Here is a 25,121-nt window from a genome sequence, read left to right on the forward strand (position 1 = left end):
CTGCTCCCTCTCTCCTTTTCATTGAGGTTGAGACTTTGACAAATAGTACATATTTCTTTCAACACAATAAATCGAGAGCTGAAGCACACCCAGCCTCTTTTCAACCCAGGATTATTTTAATTTTCAATTACGCACTGACATTTACCAATGTGGGTATTTTTTTCCACTCCTGATGAGATATCATGTGAGACGTGAGACTCTGAAAAGACTCTCCTCCATCTTTTTAATTAAAGATGTCTTATTTTTATTGTTCTTATCCCGGCTATGACGAGCTCTCTGTGTGCCGTCTTCAACCTATTCTTGGCTCCGTGGTTCAGACAGAATAAGCCTCTTTAATTGCATATGCATGACCCCTTGTCTGGAAGCAGTCACTGTGTCAATAAATTATAGTAAAGGCCACAGTTGCTATCTAGAATATTAATCATGGGGCTTCCTATATAGGGCTGTTTGACATCGTGGCACGCTTCCCTTCAAGGCTTGGGGGTCACGAGGTACAGGAAATTAAACTTCATATGCTGGGATTCAAAAACTGGATTTCAGTTCAATTTTTTCTGCAAGTAACTCTCAGTGCATATAAAACCATATTTGATTGGATTACTTGATGGGAAAGGTAAAAGTGTTGCTTTTTTTTTTACTCTTTATGGAAGAAAACCTGCAGGGAGCGTAATGTGCAGAAACCAATTCAAATAAAGGAAATCTGATCTTAAGGTAACAACATGAGGCAATAATGAAAAATCAGCTCCTATTGGGACAAAAAGTACAAACCATCTGTTCACCCTTTAATGTAAAGATAGATTAAATTTTAGCCTCTAGATATGAGCATCCGTTGTGGCATGAGCAGCAGTGCTGAGTACTGTTGATTCTTGATTGCATTGACCAGCACCTAACTGTGAGCACCTGAGAGCACCAGAAGTTGAAAACGAGAGTCAGTGCCTGGGCTGTGGAGGATTCAAGAGGAGCATCCTTTGTAGCCCAACACATCCCGTAATTCTTTGTGCAGTTGAAACAAAATACACAGTTGTATGAAAGGATTTCATTTCAACACAATAACGAGCTGTGCTAATGTAGTAAAAACAAACACACTGATCCTAGAGATTATTTTGGAAATGCTGGTGATGGCTGTACTCATTGCATTACACTAGTAGTGTCAGGTAGTTAGCCGAGTTAGCCAGTCAGCTACCAACTTCTGGATAACTGGATCAGTGCTATGTGATGCATCGGTCAGAATCATCTGAAGTCTAAACTGTCTGAATTTAGTCCAGCTTTTGCAATCTACACACACAGGCTAAGAATGCTGGGTCCTTGGAGGAAAAATCCGACAAGTCATCTTTATAAAGCTAAACTAAGCTCATTACATGTTTCATGTTAACATGTCAAATAGGCCCATTTAATTTTGATCAAGCTCTCTATTTCACTTGCTGGAGTGAAGATGCTAAAGACAAATATTATTCACTACTATGAAAATATATCCACAAAATCAAAGATGGCATGATGTGAACATTTAATGTAATAAGATGTTTGAAAAATGTGTCTCATTCATTCATCAATTCTCATTCTCATATTCTTTTATTCATGTGATCTCACAAACATTTTCTTGTTATCATTTTTAGATCATCCATTCATTCCCATTCTCATACTCTTATTCTCATATTACCATCCCCATACTCTCATTTTCATATCCTCAAAGTCTCATTCTCATATTCTCATTCTCATATTACCATTCTCATATTCTCATGCTATCATTCTGATATTCTCCTACTCTCATTCTCATATTACAATTGTCATAGTCTCATCATCATATCGTCATAGTCTCATTCTCATATTCTCATACTCTCATTTTGATGTTCCCATTCTCATGATCTCATTCTCATGCTCTCGTTCTCACAATTTTATTCCCATTCTCATACTTTCATTCTAATTCTCACCTATTCACCATCAGTGCTAATGTTGAGTTCATGCTGAGTATTAATGGTTAAGTTAGCATCCAGCTACAGAACTGACCATTACTGTGAGTGTAACAAGCTACTCTTGGTCATTTAAAATCAATAAAATCATGTCTATGACAGCATTTGTTTTCAAGTTAATGATTTATTAAAGCAGGGTTATATATTTAAGAGGTTGTTATAGTCATTAATGGACGCCTACAAAGTGAAACATGACTACTTCATATGACTTTTCTTGCAGATTTGATTTTTCATCAGCAGGTGGGTGAGTTTTTGGCTGCATTTAAGGTTATCTGTGTTACCTAAGAGCTCTTTTTTTCCTCCTCTGTTTTTATTTCAACCTGCTACTTTTAAGCTAACAGGCACATCAGACAAGGCGTCTTCCAGTGGTCCCTGCAGGGTATGTGCATTTGATTAATCATGCTTAACATGTACAAAGATAGGTGAAAAGCAAATCTGAAGTTCCATAAAAATACCACATTAAAATGTGTGTCCTCCAAAATGATCGACTTTGTGCCAGAAGCACCTTTGAAACAAGATTCATAGGATAAAACATGAAGGCCCCATAAAGCTGAATTCACCATTAAAGAGGCTTATCAGCTGTTTTTTAATCAATGCAAATAGGGTAAGTTTTTCTTGTCTGCTTTTCACTGATAAACAAGTCGTGGTGCAGCAAAATGGTAATAAAATCTTGTCCTGTATCTTTATGTAAACAGCCACTTTCAGGCAGACTGAGATGGAAAACGGTTTGATAAAATTGGCTACTTCCTGGAGTCAGGAGACTGCAGTCACACACTCAGACGGAAGGGTTAGGAGACGCAGAGAGGAGGGGGACGGAGTGCGTCTGCAGCCACTTCCACAGTCCTTGTAACAGACCTTTACCCCCCTGACTGAATGCTTCCAGACCACCTTTAAAGAGCGGCGCACTCCTCTGAACCGTGCGTTGCGTTGCGCTCTTGCGCGGCGCCAGTGGGGGATCCTGGGACAATGTGGGGATGAGCTATTGACTCCCCCATCCCACACACACACACACACACACACACACACACACACACACACACACACACACACACACACACACACACACACACACACACACACACACACACACACATTATCATTATCAGCCAGCCACCCCCCTGCCCTGCAGCAAAACTGGCTCACCAGCACATTAGCATACTGCTGCTGCACCCCCTCCCCTGGACTACTGTCTGTCTGTCTAGAGAGCACAATTAGGCTGCGGAGGAGACACACACCGAGACACACGCACACAAACACACCGGTCACATCAAGAAAAGAGACTTAAAGCAAGTCAATATGACTGGAAATGTCTGACATAGACTGCAGTCACACATGATGATGTGTCTGATGATAAAAAATTAAGGTTTTATCAGGATTTGGTGCCACTGAGTTCGGGTTTTTCTAGATATTAATGCATTCAGTCAATAGCCATGTATATATTTTTTATTTTAGTATAAGGCTATATTGTCAACGGTAACAGGACTTTTAATAGGCGTCTGTCAGACACCTGTCACTTAGATTGCACGTTATTCTTTTAATACACAACAACATATGAAAAGTGTTATTTGGATCCAGCTCAAGCGAATGATTAAAAGTATGTAGATCCTGAAAAACAGGAAACTGATCCTCAGTCGATGGACTATATACGTGTAGACTTGGTGATCAAACTCAGAGGACTCTGCAGTCTGTCCCACCTGGAATCCAAACGGCCCAGAAGGCGGCAGCAGCGCGCTCTCGTCCCAGTATCGGACATGCTGCCAAACGCTCCCCTCCGTATAGACTTACAGGCAAATGTTCACTCCCCTGGTTCAGTTTGCTGCTGTAGATACCCAAAGCAGAGTCATAACACATACACCTGTAGCCAAATCTATGAGATATTTTGTAAAACGTTGCCTGGGAAAGCAAATGCTGCCTGGGAGGCAATACTCAGGGCGAATTTTGTCATCGTCAAAGAATAGAAACTGTCTGTCTGGCAAAACATGGATATTTTTTATATTTTTTATTTAACAGTTGTATACATCGTGACAGTTATCTCTCATAAGTGTAAGCCAAGTAGTGAACAGACCTTAAGTAAATTAAAATTTGCGGATATTTCTCATTTCAAGCACGTATACTCCTTAAATTGGAATAAACTGATGTTACAACACCCTTTCAGTCAAAGAAAATTACATTAAAATAATCAAGTGATTTAGCTAGCTTTAAAGATTGTTAAGTCGTTCTTTAATGATGATATAAAACATATTTGTAAGACAGAAAACGAGGAGAAGCATCATTAATAAGATTAAAAATGTCTCCATTGTAGTTAAAACTAGGTTTTATTAGAAATGCTAAAAATAAATAAATAAAAAAATACGTTTTTGACTGTTTTTGTTTAGTTTAGAAAAATATCCCAACTTCGCCTGATCGTTTCCTAACTTTGTCAAGTCATTTTGTAAAATGTTTGATTCTCCTTCTATATTTTAAATGTACATGTGTTAGTGTCTATGTGCGCGTCTGAGTGTGTACGTGTGTGCGTGTGTGCGCTGTGGGCCCTGCTTGATCTGTTGTTTGTGCTACACAATCACATTTCTTTTAAGCGACAGGGTGTCTAGACACACACGTGACCGGGCGCGTCAATGCGCACTGGAGACTGGAGACGGAGCAAGGGCACCCAAACCATCCGCCTCATTTACAGACAGAGAGCCTTTTACCCCCCTCGAGATCACTCGCTGGCCCGCTTTCCTCCTCACTCACACACTCAGAAACGGAAACTTGGTGTGAGAAACCAGCTTGGATTATTTTATCTTGAGGGATTCGTCTGCTAAAATAGGTTACGAAGCTCGAAGCGTGGACGGACAACCCGAGGGTCCCTCTCGCTCTTTTTTTCCAGGCTTTTAAACTCGAGAGATTCGGCTCTGGAATCGCTCACTGGCTCTTCGGACGAGGCTCTTTCTTGCCAGCAGACCACATCATCTGCAGACGAGTGGCATATTTAGACGATAACGGATAAAAAAGCCTTCGCCAGCCTGCTGGAGAGCCCTTCTCTGTGCAGTCGGATCAAGGATTTTGTGGATTATTGCTCTTGAAGACACAGCGGCGAGCCTCGGTTTTTTCGTGGGATAATTGTGATAGCCTTTAGGGCTTAATTAGACACCAGTTTGTCTGAGATCCTCAATTCGCTTGTACGCATTCATGTTTTAACAGTATTCGCGTAAAATCGGTCTTTTAAAGGGGTCAGTGCACAGCGTTAGGCTGCACATCACTCACCGAGTAATTGTACCATATCCAGGCTACATGCTGCTGTGTTGTAGCACATTTCTGCGGCCGCTAGAGAGATAAAAGCTGCTATATTCAGTTTTAGATGCTAGTTCTGAACGTCAGGAGTGATGGTTGTTTTTCCTCGGAGGAAAAGCTGACTGCTCCGTGAATCTCGACTGTTTTTCGGTTCTCATATCTGCAGAAGAAGGCGACAGAGACTGGCGTATGCTACAGATTTCCTCTGCTTTTCCAGCTCCCAGTTTTTCCACCGTCTTTTCTCAGGCTGCTTGTCATTGCCTGGACTCGGCTCCCGGAATCTTCATGATTTGCGGACACCATGCTCGTTTTTTAGCCGGGAAAACCTCTTTTCGTCCCGCATGTTTAGGACCAAACGATCGGGGCTCGTCCGGCGACTCTGGAGGAGCCGTGCGCCCGTGGAGGGTGACGGGGAGGCGGATAGAGGGACACATGGCTCCGGGGGCTGCTGCATGGGCAAAACGACAAAGGTGGCCAAGACCAACACCGGGTCGGAGGCTGAATTAAAGGCGTTGACCCACTCGATACTGAAAAAGATCAAAGAGAAACAATTAGAGGTGCTTTTGCAGGCGGTGGAGTCTAAGGGGGGAGCCCGGAGCCCCTGCTTGCTCCTGCCCAGCAAAGTGGACGCCAAAGTGGGTCAACAGTCTTACTCTCTCCCCATGCTGCTCTACAAAGTGTTCAGGTGGCCGGACCTCAGGCATTCCTCGGAGCTCAAGAGGCTGTCTTGCTGTGAATCCTACGGGAAAGTTAACCCAGAGCTCGTTTGCTGCAACCCGCACCACATGAGCAGACTGTGTGAACTCGGTGAGCTGCCTTTCAGTTCTTTACCCTTTCAACAAAATAATTTTCTTGAATTGTTTTTTGAGTCTCATTTTTTTTTTTGCATTCTGACATTAAATTACCAAACTCTTAAGGGGATGATTAGCCCCATCCAGATGACATCACCTCTCTTGGCACAGCTGTGTTCAGTTTCTAGAAGGTCGAACTTGACCAATGTGGAAAGTGTGCCAAGAAGTCCTCTTCATGTAGACTGTATTTTGGCACTGTGGTGTCATTAAATCTGATTGTGGAACTGAGAAGGTCAAACTCCCCCTTAATATTCTTCAACGAGACCTCATGAGCTGCATAGGCAAACTTTTATGTGCGCATTTTTAACTTTTATGATACAAACAAACAGCGCAATGCTATTTCAACATTTCACAATTGACATTTCCAAAGTGCAAAGAGACTCATCCCCGGCTTTACAGTCTTTCCACGGTGAAGTTTCCAGTGTGTATTTGTGTGTCTGTGTCTGTGTGTGTGCTAGCTTGGCGTCCCGGGCCAAAAGAGGCCCGTATCTCAGTTTGTCCTAGACGCTGATAGTGGCCCTCCTGGCGCCAGGCGGCCCCCCGTTTATCTGCCTGCCAATGAAAGGCAATAGCCGCCAGGCCTCTCTGCCTCTCTGCTCCTCCAGGCTGAGCTGACAGACACAAAACCTTTTCCCTGAAGAATGACAACTCTTATCACAAAGTTAACATCTCTGCCTTGTGTTTTCTTTTTCTCATGCTGTGTTTTTTCCTTCCACGCAGAGTCCCCCCCTCCTCCATATTCCCGCTATCCCATGGACTATCTTAAACCACCAGGTGAGCCTTATATGTTTTCATTAGTCCACGTTTTGTTCTACTTGTGTGAAATATGCTCTTCTTAAAGGCTATCTTTTATTCTTTTATTTATGAATGTGTTGTCTGTGAGTCTTGCATTACACGTATAGTCTTACACACTCCCCCTGTGGTTCATTATATGTGTGTATGTGTGTTTGTGAGTGTGTGTGTGTGTGTGTGTAGGAAGCAGCTCTCCATGTTATGTTGTGATTTATGATAGCAGTGGAGTGGCACGCCTGGCTGGCTGGCTGGGCAGTTCTAGCGTGGCTGGCAGCCAGGGCACAGCAGCACAAAGTTGAGATACCGGCTATAGACTGAGTGGCATTTTACCAGGGGCAGAGCAGAAAGAGAGATAGAGAGAAGGAGACTAGGAGAGAGGGAGGAAAGAAAGGAAAGGGGAGGGAGGAGGAGTTATATTATGGGTGTTTTTGTTTGTGTCCATCTATCTATTGTGAATCGATGCGCAGACAGTGGCGTCTCTGGAGCCAGCCGGCCATTATCATGTGAATTAATCAACAGATTAAGGTTGAGGACGTGTGTGTGTGAGAGGGGGAGGTGTCAGTGTCCCACATCTCTTGCTGTTTGTTTTAAGCTTTTGTGCTTGATTCCCAACGTTTCCCCCACAATCTTCCCTGTTGCTTGGTAGTTCTTGCGGTCGTCATCTTACACCCCAGCCCCGGAAAGCTGCATCAGGTTATGTCATCGCTTATTAAGTCAGATTCGAAGTGTGTTAAATTTCAAGCTATAACCAGAATAGTGTGAGAGCAGGGAGCACTTTCTCCTCATGTCATGAAGAAGGTGACGGAGATATAAATGCACATACAGCGTGTGTGGTACTGCTAAGCCTTCCGTTTCAATTTTCCCATCACTCCTTTCCTCCTCGCAGACCTCTGTTTCTGTCTGTCAGTGCAGGAAAGGCTCCAGATTTAACAATGAGTGGGCAGATGACCAGTTAGGAGAAGGAGAGAGTGGCTTTCAGTGAGTGGAAACAATAGGAAGTCATTGCAGCTGCAGCTGTGGTTTCCCCCTTTTTCCCTCTGTATTTATTAACTACCTGAAAGGTTTGAGGAAAGTGGTCAATATGACGAGGATGGGCTGAAAATGACATAATCAACAGCAGTTAGGTGTGTTTTTATTGAGCTCTGTTGGAAATGAAGATAAATAGGAGATGCATGTTGGATGCAGACCAAGGAAAGAAAATACAATTCACAGGTTGCTACAAATTACTGTTCATGTATCGACAGTTTTGTTGTTTTCAGTATCATTACTGTATTTTTTCCCTATGATCATTTTGCTCTTTATATGAATATACCAAAAACACCTTTCTGAGTAAGTTACTGAAGATTTTACGGTAAAATCAAATTTTTTATTGCAAAACAAAACAAAACAGTCACAGTGTCAATTTGATCCTGCGAGATTTCAGTATTGTGATACGAGAAAGGCACAGAAAGGCAAAAAAGGAATATTAGCCCTAGTTAAGTTGATATGACAGTCTAAAAAATCCCTTTAAAGACCGATTTACAAGTATTTAATGTAAAAGTGCTGCACTCTCCTTCCCTCACCTGCCACGCTGTGTCTTCATTCAGTTGCATTCACTGAGTGCAGCTGCAGTCGTGGTTAGAGTCTGTGTGTCTGTACAAAAAGACTGAAAGACAACATATATTGACAGGACAAAGGAACAGGGCGACACACACACACACACACACACACACACACACAGGACAGATGAACTTATCATGCAGAAAGCTGGGGGTTTTCCCAGGGGCCTCTTAGGGGCTGTCAATCACAAGCTCCTTCTCATTACTGGAGGCAATTAGACTTGTCTGTTAGTCTCTGTATTTACCTTATTTCATGCAGGGTTAAGTCATGATGAGATTCAGGAGATGTGTATTGTTTACCTTTTGAGTGCAATCAAATGTAAGATTGGGGAGGGGCATACAGCGGAAGCACGACGGCTTTTATGAGGATGGTTTTATGATTCCAGTGAGCAGGAAGTGGCAGCAGCAGCAGCAGTCAATATGAAAGCAGGCCGAGATGTCAAACACTACCTTGTTTCAGCTCTGGGGAATATAAATCACACACTGTTTGGCTCGGTCTTTCTCTGATGCCCCCTCAGCCCTGTGGTCGGCTGTGAATTGATGCCTGGAGAGACCAGGGCAGAGGCTGCTGGCAGCCAATGAAAGCCAGGGATGGCTGGGCTCTGCCCGTGCATGTCTTTAGTGCGACCGCAGCAGCAGCGTCCGGAGCTGGGGCACGGTGGCAGGCAGGAGGGTGGGGAGTTTAACCACTCTGGTAGCTTTTTCTAGAAATTTTAACTCTTTATTGTCGGCCGATGAGTTCCCACCAGTAAGTTGGGTTGTAGCCTGCTTTAGGAAGCTAACCTGCATGCTGAGAAGAAATCCTGCAGAAACACCAAGTATAAACAAACATGTACTATCTAGTATATACTTTTCAACTTTCCAACAGTAGATAAAAAATAAAATCGGAGATGGATTTAAGGTTGTTTGAAACTTAATTTTGGCAGATTGTGGGACTTAAATGCACTTTTGGAGAGGGTTGAAGCAAAAGAAATTCAAAATAAAGCAATGTTAGCGCCACAAATAAGGTTAAAGGATTCTTATTACTTCTTGGCTTAAAGCGAGTCAGTCATCAGTGATGAAAACAGAGTGTTTGTAACTAGGGCTGTGACAATATGCTATTCTCGTGATTTGATTCTGTCACGATTTTTTGGGTGCTGATTCGATTCTTCGATACTTACGAGTTTTGCGATTTTAACACTGGACCATGTGAAAAAGTTAAATGATGATGGTAATGTCTACAGACTATATCTGGAGCCATATTTTCCCATAAAATGGACATCACATGAGTCAGAGAAAAACTTTTCACCCTCTACAGGAGAAAAATGGTAACTTTTATCCGACCCAGTTTATGAACAAAGACTGAAATGAAGAATTTGGATTTGAAAAAAAATAAAATTATCAGCAAATAATCCTGATTTTGATATTGCCAAACAAAAAGTTTGTACTTATGGTGAAAAAAATAATAAATTGATGAGTGATCTGCATGAACCAGGCTTATGTCACAATAGAGCATTGAATTTAATGGCTGTAGACTTCACCAGTACAGGTGCTAGCAATAGGATTGTCACACCTGTCAGGCTGTTTTAAAGATGGTGGACATTGTGTGGATTATTGCTGTTAATGCGCAATCTGAATTTGTTGGATAGAGGTTTTCCAGGAAGTTCCCCATCCATATGACGTTCTGCACCTGCCTCCCTTTCATGGTGCAATTAATTAATTGGCCAATTTTTGGCAGTCATGGATGCAGCTAATGCAACAGCCAAATGGGCCGTTCCATAACGGTACATTATGACTCACAGTCCTGTTTGTGTAATGACTGGACGTGCTTTGAATTTGTGGAGTTAATTCTTCCTATTGCACTTTTTTCTTCAGTTTGCTTCCAATTACTTTGTTGCTTACTGCCTCACATTAGCTTCTCATTAGCATGCTATACCTGTGCTGCTCTAATGTGCATTTTTCTCAATGCAACCATATTCAGATGTCACATGTCAGACGACCGCCACACACCTTGCTTCAGTGCAGAGCAGCATTGACGTGCAGCTAAAGGAATGCATCATTAGCGATCACAGAACGAGCGGCAGCTCCAGCCTTTTAGTCTCAGCGGTGTGCGGCTCACACAGCCGTTTTGTTAAAGCCCCATTCAGGTGTCATGTTGAAACTAGTCTACTTTACAAGTCTTAGTGGGAGGTAAGCATTCAGATGCAAAGAGAAGGAGAGTGAGTTAGAGGCCCCTTTTAAACAACAACGTTTCATCTAAAAACGCTCAAATGCATTGAAAAAAATCAGCGTTTACAAGGAAACACTAAGGGACTGAAAATGCTCTAGAAAGCATGCCAGGCCTGTAGGTGGCGCTATAACTGTCTTGTCCAGAAGCCGCTCTTGGAAGATACGAAGTGCAGAAGTGGAGCAACAGATGCATATTTTGTATGAGGACAGTCAGCAGATTCAGCAGTACATGAACGACACGGTAGTCTGCAACAATCGTAACGATACTGTTGGACTGTTCACTGAAAACGCACGGCAATGGTGGTGGCAGCATTTCAGAAAAATCGCACAGCTGTTTTTAAAAGTTTGCGTTTTAGGTCGGCTGAAACGCCACTTGTGTGTAAACGCCAGGCCAAAACGCAACCAAACTTTTGTGTTTCACCCTAAAACTGTTGTCGTTAGAACGGCCCCAGAACGTTTTTCTCTTTCGTCTGCCTTTTGTGCTGCAACTCAAGGCCTTTTGAGTTAACAAACACAGCATATACTGAGCTAAAATCACCTTTCCTGCTGGCATGAAGCCATGGATTTCTTATCTGCAGCTCTTTTTCCAACCACGGGCTGGGTTTTTGTTGTATGAGTCGTCTACAGTTGGATCTGTGTTTGATAATGGAGCAGGGATCAGAAGTCTGGGTCTCTGTCATTAGCAGGAAGTATTCAGGTCTCCAGCTCAGCAGCTAGTCTAGGCAGAGATGCATGGGGCTAACGTTCTGACTGAAGCAGTGGATTATGGGGGATTATCGGGAGTGTAAGGCACTCTCTTCTGTAAGTCTCGGCTGCGTGTGTGAGTGTGTGAGCTTCGTCGTCAGCGTCTTCATTAGGCATTGATTTCACCCGGGTGATTGACGGTCTCACAGCTGCTGCTTTGCCTTCTCCCCTCACACACACACACACACACACACACACACACACACACACACACACACACACACACACACACACACACACACACACACACACACACACACACACACACACACACACACACACATAAGAACACACACACACACACACACACACACACGGTGCTAATTCAGAGTCTCTCTGTGTGTCTCCTTTAGATTCTCCAGACTCTGGACCATCATCCAGTGAAACTGGGGGAACTACACACTCGGCCCCTGTGGGGCTTTCAGGTAAATATTCCAACAAATGCAGACTTTTTCTCCCTCTCCCAGTCATTTTATCTTCCTCATCTGTTTTCTTTTCCTCCTCCTGTGCATTCCTCCCAACACACACTCCATACTAGTGATGATGAGGCAGTGATTGTGGGGGCCCCTGCTTCCCCTCTGTAATAAAAAAAAAACACTGAAGCAGGGTGGTGTATTACTCCCACATCCACATAAATTCCTCCCTCCTGGCTCCATGAACAACGCTCCTCTCTTCTCCTCTTCCTCTCATCCTTTGCTGCGTTGTGTTGTAGTGGAAGACAAACACGCCGGGTTGTTGTTTGGAGAAGACTATGCTCTGTGCGTGCGGCGTTGTGGGAGGAAAACATTAAAAAAACACACACCAAAAAAGGGAGGCTTCAGCTGACATGCAAGTGTCTGTTTGATCGTGTTCAGAAGATGTGTATGTGTGTGTCTGTGGACGCTCCTTTTGTGCAGGACGTGTTTCAGGCTTCCTCAGCTTTTTCTGCCCCCATAATCCCCTTTGGCTGTGTTACCCTGTCCGCAGGCTACAGAAAAAGATGGAGTTGAGGGGAAAGAGGGAGAGAGTTTTCCCTCTGCTTTCCTCAGCCTCAGATGGTTCTCATTACCGGGCCTTTAAAGCCTGTTTTATGTCAGTTGGTGTTGGCTGTCCATTTCTCCCCCCTCCTCCTTTGTTTGGTGGTAGGGGGGTTGGGGGAGTTGCCTGATTTCTTGCTTGAGTGTGTGTATGTGTGTGTGTCCTCAGATGGGGGTAGAGATTGTGCTTACAGGAGAAGAGGAACTAAAACTCCAAACAGAGTAAAGACACATCTTAGACCCGATTTATGCTGTGAAACCTAAGATCTGGAGTCTTAAGAGCCACCCTCCCTCCTCCTCTTCCTCCTCCTCCTCCTCCTCCTCCTCCTCCTCACGCGCCCCTGTTTTCCTTCCTGGCCGGGATGACATGGCAGCCGCGGCTCCTCTGAATGGGCCTCCTTAGAAAAAAGGTAGAAAGGCCGAGGCGGGGTGGCCAAAGCACTCTGCCCCTGCAATATTCCAGCAAGCCACATAAAAAACGGCTTCTCCATTCCTCCTCCTCCTCATGCTTCTTTCCTGCTTCCCTCCTTCGCCTGCTCCCTCCCTCTGGGGCCCTGACAAAAGAAACATGGCTCTCCCAGAGGCCTGCTGCTGACCTTCTAATTCACTCACTCTGCCCTCTCTGTGTTCCTATCCGGACGTCTTTACCAAGAGGAAGAAGGAAGGGAATCAAACTCGCTCAGTTTAGGAGTTTTAGTTACATGAGAGTGGGAAACGACCTTATTTTTATGAACTCACACACACAGTCAAAGCAGCGCTGATGAGGCAAAAGATTTCACCCTTGGAAAAAGTCTAAGACTTTCCAGACTGGAAGGGGTTAATGGAGCTGCGACAGCGACAAGCGCAAATGCACACTAGGCTGCCTGCCAGGCTACAAGCTCCAAAGCTCCTCTCACTGGCTCACGTCATCAGCTTGGAACAGAGCAGAGAGGAGGAGGAGGAGGAGGAGGAGGAGGGAAGAGTGAAGGAGAGGAGGACGGAGGAGAAGGAGGAGTCTGGAGGCCTTGAGCTGGGTGTCGGGGTGCTGATCTCGGTTTGAGGGCTTGGCTCAGAGGTTAAAGGGTTGTAAGAGGGAGTGAAGAGGAGAAGGCTTAGGGAGGATGCTGGTTTGTCAGTTATGAATCTGTGGAGAGTTTTGTGCGATTAAAGGAGAGCAGGTCAGGTAGCACCCGTGGGTCCAGATTGTTGAGCTTGAGTAGATCAGGCTTTCAGTTTAAAAGCTAATATATGTCAGCCAAGCCTGGATACAATTTGTTATGAAGGGTTGATTCACATAAAATCTTCCTAACAATTTTCTAATTCAGTTAGAAAACATTCAGAAACTTAAATTGTGTGAAATCATAAATATGTCCATTAGACCTTCTAGGCTTGGTTTTGCTGTAACACCTGAGCTACAACCCTTTAAACTTGAGTGTTTTTACATGTTATATATGTCTAAAATTGACAAATGTCAAATAAAATCTCAGATACAACCACTGCTGCTATATAACCTGAGCCGAAATGAGACTTTGACATAATTAGTTGAGTTAAAAAAGGTTTTAACATTTAAAAAGAGTTACCACACTTAATATTGTTTAAATGTTGAAAACTGGAAAAATTCCCATTGGGGTTTGATGCAGTCTGATCAAAACATTAATTAGCAACTGAGTCAGGTTTCTGTACTTTCTCTTTTAGATTTTGATATCCAACCCATTTTAAATCCATTAGTATTTTCAGTGAATATCAGGGGTTTATAGATTTATACCAATGTGTTGATATTGTTTTTGCTAAAGGCGAGTTCATGCTCAGCTTGTATTGGACGTGAAGCATCAGTGTATATGTGTGTGTTTGGTGGTGGCGTGCCTGCTGGTGCCATCAGGGACTGACCCAGAGTGCTTGTGTGTAAGAGGATCCAGTCAGGCTGCTGTGACACGAACACACACACACACACACACACATCTTTTCACACACACACACACAGGCAGGCAGATAAAATGACCTGGTGCGAGCCCTGGCGCACGGCCGACTGTCACACAGGCGCTTCCTCCCACTGCAGGTTAAATTTAGGCTGAGTTGTATTCTTATACCAGCAGCTAGTCACCTCGCTCGACAGACAGTCGGCCAGCGTCTCAGTCAGTCAATTAGTCATTCAGTGAATCGGCTGGAGGTGTAACCTTCATCAGGGGCTCTGACAGGGATTAAATTTAGTCTTGGCACCTCGGCTCTTTAAATCAACTCTGTTCTGCTGTCAAAACGGAGGGTTGGCCTGATTTTAAAGCATTAGGAGAACAGACCTGGATGTTGTTTTTAATGCGTCTCTCATACAGGAAGTGACAGCCCTGATGCACTATCTCTTTAATTTTCCGAAGCAAACGTGAAGCAATCAGGGGTACCAGTTAGTCAGAGACAGAGCGCCCTCAGTGCTGCATTCCTGCCTTGTTTGGGTTAACAGGCAAAGGAAAGGGCTGCACAGGATATGACCTCATGTCTTTGAGGAAAAGGCGAGCGGACAGGGAGGCAGCAGAGGCCTCTTCTGGATAGAAAACAAACACTAGAGTGCACTGACCAGAAAGAGAGGAGTAATTAAAGTTAGTAATGTATATCAAGCTGTTTGAGAGACTCGCTCCTCTGTTTCTGCTCTACCTAATGTTTTTGCTGTAGAGGGAGAGAAGATGGCGGCTTTGGGTGGAGGGAGAGATGGCCAGCAGCTCTGCTCTGTTCTCTGTAATTTGGAGGCTGCGTGTTCAGCTAGCAAGCACAGAGCTGGGCCGCTCCGTGCCGGGCCAGGATCTCTCATTACTCCCCACTTCCTCTCCTTGCGCAGCAGCCAAGCCGCGTCTTGGCAAGGGACTTAATTTTTGGTTTTGGCTATCCTCTGTTCCCCACCCTGTGTCATTATGCTGCACAAATCGAAAAAACAGCATGCAGAGACAGCCGAGAACGGAAAGAGAATGGAGGGGAAGTGTGCTTTAGCTTGTTTTTGTTCACGACTCCCTCCCAGCATTAAAACAGTTGAGGAGTTAGCCTAGCTTAGCATGGCCACTTGAGTGAAAGGTGGAATATGCAGATTTGGCTGCGAGCCCGAGCTTGGAGGGAAGCCCAGAACAAGATGAACATTGTTTTGGTTTGGAGTCACTCTGTGGAAGTGGATTTTCATATTACCTCAATGTACCAAGACATGAGACAGAGAGACAGAGAGAGGCTCCATTTAGCGGGATAAAGATGGATATGGAAATAAGTGGAGATGCATTCCTGTAAACCTGTGTGTATATATGTGTGTGTGTGTGTGTGTGTGAGATTAAGAGTGTGACAAAGTCCTGCTGTCTCCCCCCTCCCGCCTGCTCATTCATGTAGTCAGTTTGTCTTTTGTGTGTGCAGACTGGAGGGGGTGTGTGTGTCTTTTTTATCTCAATGACAGACTCAGGCCTGCCAGTAGCCACAGCTCAATAACACACACATCGAAACACACACACAACACACGCAGAGGTGCATAATTATTAATAACAGAGTATCCGAGCGCAGAGGTGCACAACTGGCTGTGCTGGTTGCCTGCGTCTCTGTTTGTGTGTTATTTGGTTCCCACTGCGTTTCAGCGCCACAACAATGTGACTGATTGTTCTTCTTGTCTGTCCATCTGTCCGTAGCGCCCAGTGTGAGTGTCAGAGATACGGGTTTGTGAGAGTGATCTTCTGGCTTGTGTGTTTGCAGAGAGTAAGCTCATGACATCACTCAGCCAGCCTGGCACCCTGTTTCCAGCTCGCCTCTGTTTATTTGTCCTGTCACCCTGGGAAATGTGGGCTGAGGAGGATCATTGTGTGTGTGTGTGTGTGAGTGAGGGTCAGCATGATGGAGTGCTGGAATAATAACTCTGCAGGAGGAGAACAAGGTGTTGCCAGGGATTTGAATCTCTTTCTCTCTCTCGCTTTATAATCAGTGATTGAGACAGATTAATTATGTTTTTCCTAATTTTACATCCACTCACGAAACATGCCTCATGTGATTTTTGCAGAAACATCCTTTCAAAGAGGCTTGCTCTATAGATGAAGGCATTAGGAAAACATTTCTCCTCCTTATCTCCTCCAGATTGAGACCGGATGGTTCATGTTAGAGATGGCGTGTCTGCAGCTCATTCTCTATCTGTGTTTCTGCGAGGAGTCAGATCAGGAGATAGTGAAACCGGGCCACTCCCCTGTGTGGTTTTCCTGCCATCAGGGCTTATTTAGCTTTCCTGAAGTAAGGGTAAAGGAAGACTTTACGTCTTCTTACATAACCCGCCACCCTAAAGAGGCATTTCCTCTATGAGCTGCTGAACACCGCAACAACAATAAGTTTTTCTCTACTTTAAAAGTTATTGCTCTGCTCACAAAAAGCCTCAAGGGGAGTTGTACTGATGTAACACAAGGCTGCTTTAGGCACTACTAGTTTAATGAACCTGAGCTGCTCATTGCAATGGAGGAATGTTTATAATATCAAAGGCTTTTATAACAAAATATCAGTACATGGAGCATAAAAGGCTAAAGATAAATAATATAGTGAAAAAAACAACAACACCCTGACACTTTATATAACAGTAAGATGTATCTCATAACATTGAACCATAAAATGGGATATGTTATTTAATACTGTACTGTATTGTACCATCTTCTTACTGTATCTCATCGTACCGTATAGTGTGATAAGCTTATTAAATCATCTCATATCATATCATGATGTTTCAAATCATCTCATAATCTTCTCAAATCATATCGTTCCATGAGCATTCATTACTTTTCATATTGTCTTATGTTCCCATCGTATTATATTGTATCGTCTCATAATTCCCGCAAACTTATGTATCATATCATCTCATAATCATAGCACATCATATCATCCCACAATCTTATATCATATCATATCATCTTATAATTGTATAAATCAATATTGTAAAGTCTCACTTTTTTATTGTATCATTTCTCATCATCCCATCTCATATTATTTAATAATTGTGTTGCACTGTATCATATCATCTTGTTATCTTATCATAAAGGCTCATTTTATCTCATAACTGTATCAAAACAATAACAAAAATAATATCACAAATTGTATCATTTTGTATCATATTTTCTCATCATAGTTTTGTCCCATAACTGTATCTTATCATCAAATAATCATATCATATCATAATTTCATCAAAGTGTATACCATATGGGACTAAATCATGTTGTACTGTCCTGTGTTTAGTTATATCACCTCTTATTATACCAGGTAGGATTTCACACTAATTTAACTCCTATTTGTTTGAAATTGATGAACATAATTTAGTCTATCTTTAAAGTTAAAAATTTTACTCTAATTTAACCTGGATTTAACTTTTTGTGCTATACCTTATCAAATTTAACTCCTTTGGGAGCAGAGCCACTCACCTTGCAGCAGTAAAAAAAGAGGCTGTGTTCTTTGTGTTGATGTGTTTCAATGGTCGCCTGTCGTTAGATTCATCTTCTAAAGAGAAAATGAACACAGCAGGCATTAAGCCAGCTCTTCAGGACTACAATGTGTACCAACTTGAAAAAATCAATGACACCAACTTTTTTTGTTTGCTCACACATAGTAAGAGAAATGCACCGACTGAGTCGAACATACACGGCACGGCAGACAGAACAAAAGGAATGCCTCTGGGCTGACCTCTGACCTTTGGAATAGACTTTCCCCGGCTCGAGAGAGGGTGTTGACTTAGAAAATAAGGCACCGTGAAGAGTCCTTCCTTCCCCCTCCAGCTATTTCCTTCATGCCTTCCCCATTCCTCTCCTCAGCCACTGTGTGCGTGTCCGATGACGACAGGGTCATTACACGTCTGAGGCACACACACACACTGAACGCACACACAGTCAGGGCTCAGGGGATGTGATATGAGACAGTTCTCAGGAGCCTTCTTACGATTTACTGATGTGTCCAAGAGTTAGGGTTGTAAATTTTGTTTGTGAGAGTTTAGGTGTGGGACTCTCCTCTAAGTCTAGCAGCGACCTGGTGTGTGTGTGCATGTGTGTGTGTGTGTGTGTGTGTGTGTGTGTGTGTGTGTGTGTGTTTGTGGAGTCAGACAAAGGTAATGATTAACCTTTCCAGACTGTGTGTGAAGCATCCAGTCTGCCGTCGCCCCTCCTCTCACCCGTCCCTCCCCCCCTCTTCAACTGAGTCCAATTGTCTCAGCTAGCGTGGCGTCCACTCTTTAAGGTCTCGGACCATTAAAATCCACAGGGGAGCTAGCATGTGTGTGTCGACTTGCAGAATCTGCCCTCCTCCTGAGCTGTGGTTTAAATATTTTCTATCCAAAGGGGGTTTATTTAATCACAGATATTTACAGTCCCCATGACCCCCTACCTCGCAGACTATAAGCTGATCATCCATTAAATACCTCGAAAACAAGCGAGCTATACGCTGTTTTTGTTTGCACACTGATGCTAAAAGCTACTAGCAGATGCTTCCCAATGTTGCTAGCATTCAAAAATATGCCTCAAGCATTATTTTAGCGCTTAAATTAGTTTTAATTGAAGCAGAAAAAAAAACACAAAGTCTGATTTTGTTTGATTGTCTGGATTGGGGTTCACATGCAGCCCCCATGGGACGAGGCAGACTGGGAGAGACCAGCAGCAGAGCAGAGCAGAATAGAAAAGGTCGGAGTGACAGATGGCCTCAGGCTGCCAGCTAGCCTGCTTATCTCCAACACACACACACACACACACACTATGAGAGCAGACGGGCAGGTGGGGGCGGCAGACAGATAGACGGACTAATGCTCCAATAGGCAGACATCCAGTGAGCAGACAGACTCACAGACAGATGTACACACGGCTCTGGAGTGTTCAGGGGGTTGGAGCGGATGGAAAGAACCCGCTTGCAAGGACAGGCGGACTTGGCGCAGACACTCTGACGACACTGTCTGACACATGGACACACACCTATGTGAGAAGCACCTGAAATAGTCGGAGCGTAACACGAGGAGCGTGACCGGCGGACACCTCGCACGCAAAGACACTATTAGTTAAAAATTAAAAGTCGGCTAAGTGAGCCTTGCACTCAGGACATAATGTGTTGATTCAGGCTGAACTCGGTGGAAGTGGAAGTTTATCTGCAGCAGCACATGTACATGAAGAAGATTTAAGCTAGTTTACCTGTTTGCTTCTACTCTGCTGGGGAAAAAATCTGTAACTATTTACGTCTTTGTTTGGACGGACCTGCTCTTTGACTCTGAAATTAGCTTCCAGTCGCTCTCTTATCTAACCGTGACTGAGGAATGGGAAGAATTCAGGATTGCTGTTGTCTCACTGCTGAGCCAGAAGCCTTAAATCACAACATCGCAGTGCTGGGAATTAAGCTAGGTAGTGACTTCACTCTACTTTAAAACTTAGTTTTATGAAACTTTAAACTACCTTTTTGGTACATTTTACTCTTTTAAGTGTGTTTTGTGTAGAGGAAGTTGAAGAAAGTGTGAAAATAGATGCGTAATGATGTCATAGTTGTGAGTTTGGTTTTTAAGCTCTGCAATTAGCAGAGTGTGTGGAAGACAGACATTTGGCAGCCTGGGGAATCTTACGCGAGGTTATTTTTTCTATAGTTTGACCCATATAAGACACTAAAGTTGGAGTATTTTTTCAGTCTCTTTCCTGCAAGACCAGACAAATACAGCAGTCTTTGTTTTGAACTTTTTACATTTCCTTTTTTGTACTTTTTAATCTTTTCAACCCTTTATTTTTATGATTCTTTTGGTTTCCTTTTCTCTGTGCTTCAAGCTGCCAGTGTGAGTTTCTGAAGGAGGAGAGAAGAGCAGAGCAGAGGAGAGGAGAGGCAACGAGGGAGGGGAAGCGGGGCAGTTAGTGTAGTCCTGAATAGCAGGGTGTTTTCAGGCTGCAATGACAGGCTCAGACAGGCAGCCGCTCTAATGACCTCTGACGCCAGGCCCTGTCTCTCTCAGCAATAACAAACACACACAGAAACACACACAGACACAGACACATACACACAGATACACGTACATAAAACACACACACACAGGGCCCCACAGGTGAGCTCCACCAGCAGGCCTTTCTGTCAGCTGTTAAGAAAGTCCTCCTTACCAAACCCGGCTGTTCCTGTACACAGCAGTGTGGCCGGTTTGAGACACAAAAGACACTTTCTGTCTGCTATCTGGAAGATAAATGCTTTTTTTCCTCCATTTGGTCCGAGGTAGATAGCTTAGCTTCCCGCTGCTCCCTATGAGGACGGATTTACGATAAACTCCCCAAGGCTCGGCTCTGACCAACTTCAAAGCCCCTCTTGTTTTATGGAAGGCATGCTTTCAGTTCCTCACCCCTTCCCTTCCGCCTCCTCTCCTCTGTTTCTGTCTCTCCTCTGCCTCACTGTTGTCTTTTCCCCCCTTCATCTAATGAATGCTAATGACAGGCCACGGTGAGTCCGCTTGGGCCGGCAGAGATCCTGCCACATTAACATCGCAGTTTGTCTCAGACGGGGCCTTCCAAATTATCGGTTACACTCACAGCTACCTCTACATGAAACAAGGAAGAGAGGAGGAGGAGGAGGAAGAGGAGGAGGGGGGCTGGGAACTTAGAAATGACTCTAAAAAGGGGCTCTGTTAATTTTTCCCCTCATATATCCCCCTGCTCTTGAAGCCTTCTTAACCCTTGAATGTGTCTTTCATCGTGAAGAGAGGATGTTGAAAAGACTGTGGAGACGTCGATAGGAGTGTCAGCAATTAAGTGATGACTTTTAAAGCCCGAGAGACGCTTACAAATCAAGAGAGGAAGCAAAGTTGCTAAAGTAATAGTCAAAATATGTGAAAGCATTCCTTCTCTCCCGCACCCGCCCCCTTTTTCTTTCCTCTCTTCGTCTCTCTCTATTTCCTTTGCGCCTGACTGGCTCCCACTTTTCTCGCTGGGAGTAGCTGGGAGCCAGATTTCTGTGCAATAGAGATATGAAGGGGGAGGGAGGAGGGACGGTGCAGGAGGCACACTAAAGGGAGACGGCACAGGGAAGGGAGGAGGGAGGAGGGGCTCGGAAACTGGAGCACAGCCAATGCTACACATCTTTTACGCTCAGGAGAAACTTTAGACTGGAGAGGCCGAGCTTGTCAACGATTCAGACACCAGGGTCTGAGAGTGCCTGCCCTGCTAGACAGAAAACACCATGTGCTCTGCCGTGGACAGGGAATAAATGATGTGTTTACGCAAAGGGCTCTCGTCTGCTTGCTGTGAATTCAGTAGTTTCTGATTTCCTCCTGCGGGGCAGAGGGAGACAATTAGAAGAGGCAGTTGACGTCACCGAGTTGTTGGCAGCAGCACTGCAAAAATACAGCGAGCCAGACAGAAGATAAGCATTTAATGCCTAGACAAATATTGTACTGCATGTGGACACTTGCCCGACAGTGTCTCTGAGTTGCTTCTCTTGTCTGAAGTCCAAAAATTCCAAAACATTTTCCTGTATGGCAGAAGTCAAGGATGACAGTGAAGATTTGGCTCCGGACTAAAGTGAATTCTCTATTTCCCAAAATGAGGTTAAAGAAGAACTTTGGTTCATGTTTGGAGGCATTGACAGGGGTGTGTCAAGGCTTTTAGACAATAATGAGAGTAATAACGAGGAATGGAAAGAAGTAGAGAGCATGCAAACACGCGTCAATTTTTAAGCTGTGTTGTTTTCTTCTTTCATGTTTCATGATCTCTGAAGATGATTCATGAAAATCAACAAACTTAAGCAGAGCTGTATTAGAATTTCAAATAAGCTGAAAGCATTCAGATGAAACATGTTAAAACTTAAGTCTGATCTCTGACCTGCCTTTTTACAGCTTATTGTTTGGCACCACCGCCTAAAAAACCCCTCTGCATCACTGCCTCATCTTTTCCTCCTCTCCTGTGGTGTCCTCATGTAAAATCTTTAAATTTCACTGTGTCTAAATGTTTGTCAGAAGTCTAATCGTTCCCTTCTCCTCTGTGTCCTTCTTTAGATTCCTTGGCGTTGCAGGAGTCTGGCGAGCGGGCCCATTGGTGCGTGGTGGCGTACTGGGAGGAGAAGACACGCGTCGGGCGCCTCTACTCGGTCCAGGAGTCCTCTCTGGACATCTTCTATGATCTACCTCAAGGGAACGGCTTCTGTTTGGGCCAGCTCTGCTCTGAAAACAAGTCCCAGCTGGTGCAGATGGTGCGGGCCAAGATCGGCTACGGCATCCAGTTGACGCGTGAGCCGGACGGGGTGTGGGTCTACAACCGCAGCTGCTACCCCATCTTCATCAAGTCGGCCACACTGGACAACCCGGACTCGCGCACGCTGCTTGTGCACAAAGTGTTCCCCGGCTTCTCGATAAAAGCGTTTGACTATGACAAAGCCGGGAACCTGCAGAGGCCCAACGACCATGAGTTCACGCAACAGCCTCGCACGGGCTTCACAGTGCAGATAAGCTTTGTGAAAGGCTGGGGACAGTGCTACACCAGACAGTTCATCAGCAGCTGCCCGTGCTGGTTAGAAGTCATCTTCAACACACGATAGCAGCAGCCTTCCTCTTCGTCACCCTCTCCCCTTTCACAAAAGACTTCACCCACTTTCTTTTTTTGTTCCTGAGGTTGAAACAAGCTCTAAAAGAAGAAGAAAGTATAAAACTCTGACGGACTTTGTTTAATAAATGACTAAGATTTAATTAAATAAGAAGCGAAAAATGTATTTTATGTTATATATAAATATATTATTAATTGTAAATATGGAGACGTTTTATATGCATCATTATTTATGTATTGTGCAATGTGTTGATGAGAAAAAGAAAATAAGATGCACTTTGCTTAATATAAATGCAAAAGAAAGAAATGCCAAAATAAAAAAAAAACAAATAATATTTCACGTCTGCTGCTGTTTATCTTGTGATTACAAATTTCACATATACCTTGGCTCTGATGTAGACAAGATTTTTCCCACAGATTCACATTTCAACTGTCCAAAATCTTTATATTTTGAGGAAAATTACCTTTTTATTAACGACTTGTGCATCGTAAAAGCATTTCCTTTCCAGAACAAATGAGTCAGACTGTGACAGAGAGCGAACTCATTCCCTCTGCTCTTATTGCGCCTCTCAAATTGGTCCGTTTTTTTCTGGGTTATTTTGGGATAATTGTCTCTCTTTACCCCTGTCATTAACTGCCTGATGACAACACAACCAGGAAGGAGTAATGGCATATTTCAGGAACCAATAAGGTCAGCGGAGGCTTCTGCTTCCTGAAGGAGCGTCTTTCTTTGTAACAGCAAATAAAAAAAACACAAAGGAGTCTAACATATCAAAGAAGCACATAAAGAATTCAACGCCACGCCTGAGGAAATTAGCACATAGGAGAGTATACTGGAATATTACAAAGTCTGAGTGTGCAGTCAGACACAGTGGCCTATTTGTGACCTATTGTACTTTAAAAAGAGACAAAACAAAATAGATTTCCTTAAAACAAATTGTGTGTGCGTGTGTGCATGTGTCTGTCTCGTCCTGTTGCTAGTCAGATGGGTGTCTGTGAAGAGGATTACTACTGTAAGCCTGCTTTACCCACACACACACACACACACACACACACACACACACACACATATGCACATATACACAGTCTCAGAGACCAACATTCACAAGACCCACTTTCCTCTACAACCCCCATCCTGCGCCCTGTTCATCAGCGCTTTAAAAAACAAATGTTATTTAGAACATGTGGAGAAAACATCTTATGTTAATGAGAGGAACTGAGGCACGTGTTTCAACATCCTCACTGCCCCTTTTAATATTTTTAGCATGTAATAGTTCAGTAGAAGGATAGAAAACCTTTCATAAAGTCATAATTTTCATGTAGCTGCACAAGGGGCATAAAAATGCTGGAAAATATCGCTGAGCATCAAATTATTACTAAAAAAGACATTATTTCACCTTCAAATATTTATGTTAAAGTGGCCCATATGGATTCTTAAAGGTACAGTGTGTAGGAATAGAAATATTTAACATCAAGCAGGCAGATTCCACAAAGAAAGGCTCCCTTGTTCACCCCTCTGGTTGATAAAGAAAACTTAAGGGACCCACTGCTTATGTAGATTAAAAAAGGCAAATCATAAGTGAATAAAAACAGGTTTTAGATTCAGGTGAGAGTACAATAATCTTAGTTTTTTTCTGTTGCTATACAGAACACTGCACCTTTAAGAACAAGAATAATGCATGTTATAATATCCATAAAGTATTTACATTCAGTTGCCTCTTTATGAGAGCGCCTGGTGCACTGGAGAAAAAGGAAACATCAAATGCAACATAGAAAGAAAACTAACAAAAATAGTAAATTGCATTAGAGGCTATCAGAATGTAGCCCACCCAGGAGGCTTGGCCTACATGTTAGGACCCTGTTCCTTGACATCATGCACTGCCTGCATGCCCTCACAACAGTAATCCCTAACCTTGCTAATACAACTAAAGCGGCTCCAAGCTTTGTGTTTGTGTAGTGCGTGTGCGCTTGTGTGTGAGTGAGAGGACTAGCCTCATACCCTTGACTTCTCTCAGACAGGCTGACCCTGATTTTGCCCAGCAATAAATCCACTATGACAAATTTTACCAACATGGAGATGAATATTTTATGTAGAGAGCTTCTTCAGAAAACAGTTCTTTAAGTTGATTCCAGTATTATGTGACCCAGACTTTTCTGGGTCAGTCAGTATTTTGACATAAGGATT

General features: G+C 43.6%; 1 protein-coding gene across 1 annotated transcript; it reads left to right on the forward strand.

Annotated features, from left to right (window-relative positions):
* Positions 1-4,541: 4,541 nt before the first annotated feature.
* smad7 (SMAD family member 7) lies at positions 4,542-23,212 on the forward strand. The gene is made up of 4 exons (XM_074690786.1): positions 4,542-6,044; positions 6,809-6,862; positions 11,784-11,855; positions 22,393-23,212. The coding sequence occupies exons 1-4, from the start codon at positions 5,579-5,581 to the stop codon at positions 22,929-22,931; spliced, it is 1,131 nt and encodes a 376-aa protein (XP_074546887.1). The 5' UTR covers positions 4,542-5,578; the 3' UTR covers positions 22,932-23,212.
* Positions 23,213-25,121: the final 1,909 nt, after the last annotated feature.

Source organism: Halichoeres trimaculatus, unplaced genomic scaffold (genome assembly GCF_033239565.1).
Source record: "Halichoeres trimaculatus isolate MK-OKI-2021-1 unplaced genomic scaffold, fHalTri1.1 fHalTri1_scaffold_16, whole genome shotgun sequence".
NCBI classification, from domain to species: Eukaryota; Metazoa; Chordata; class Actinopteri; order Labriformes; family Labridae; genus Halichoeres; species Halichoeres trimaculatus.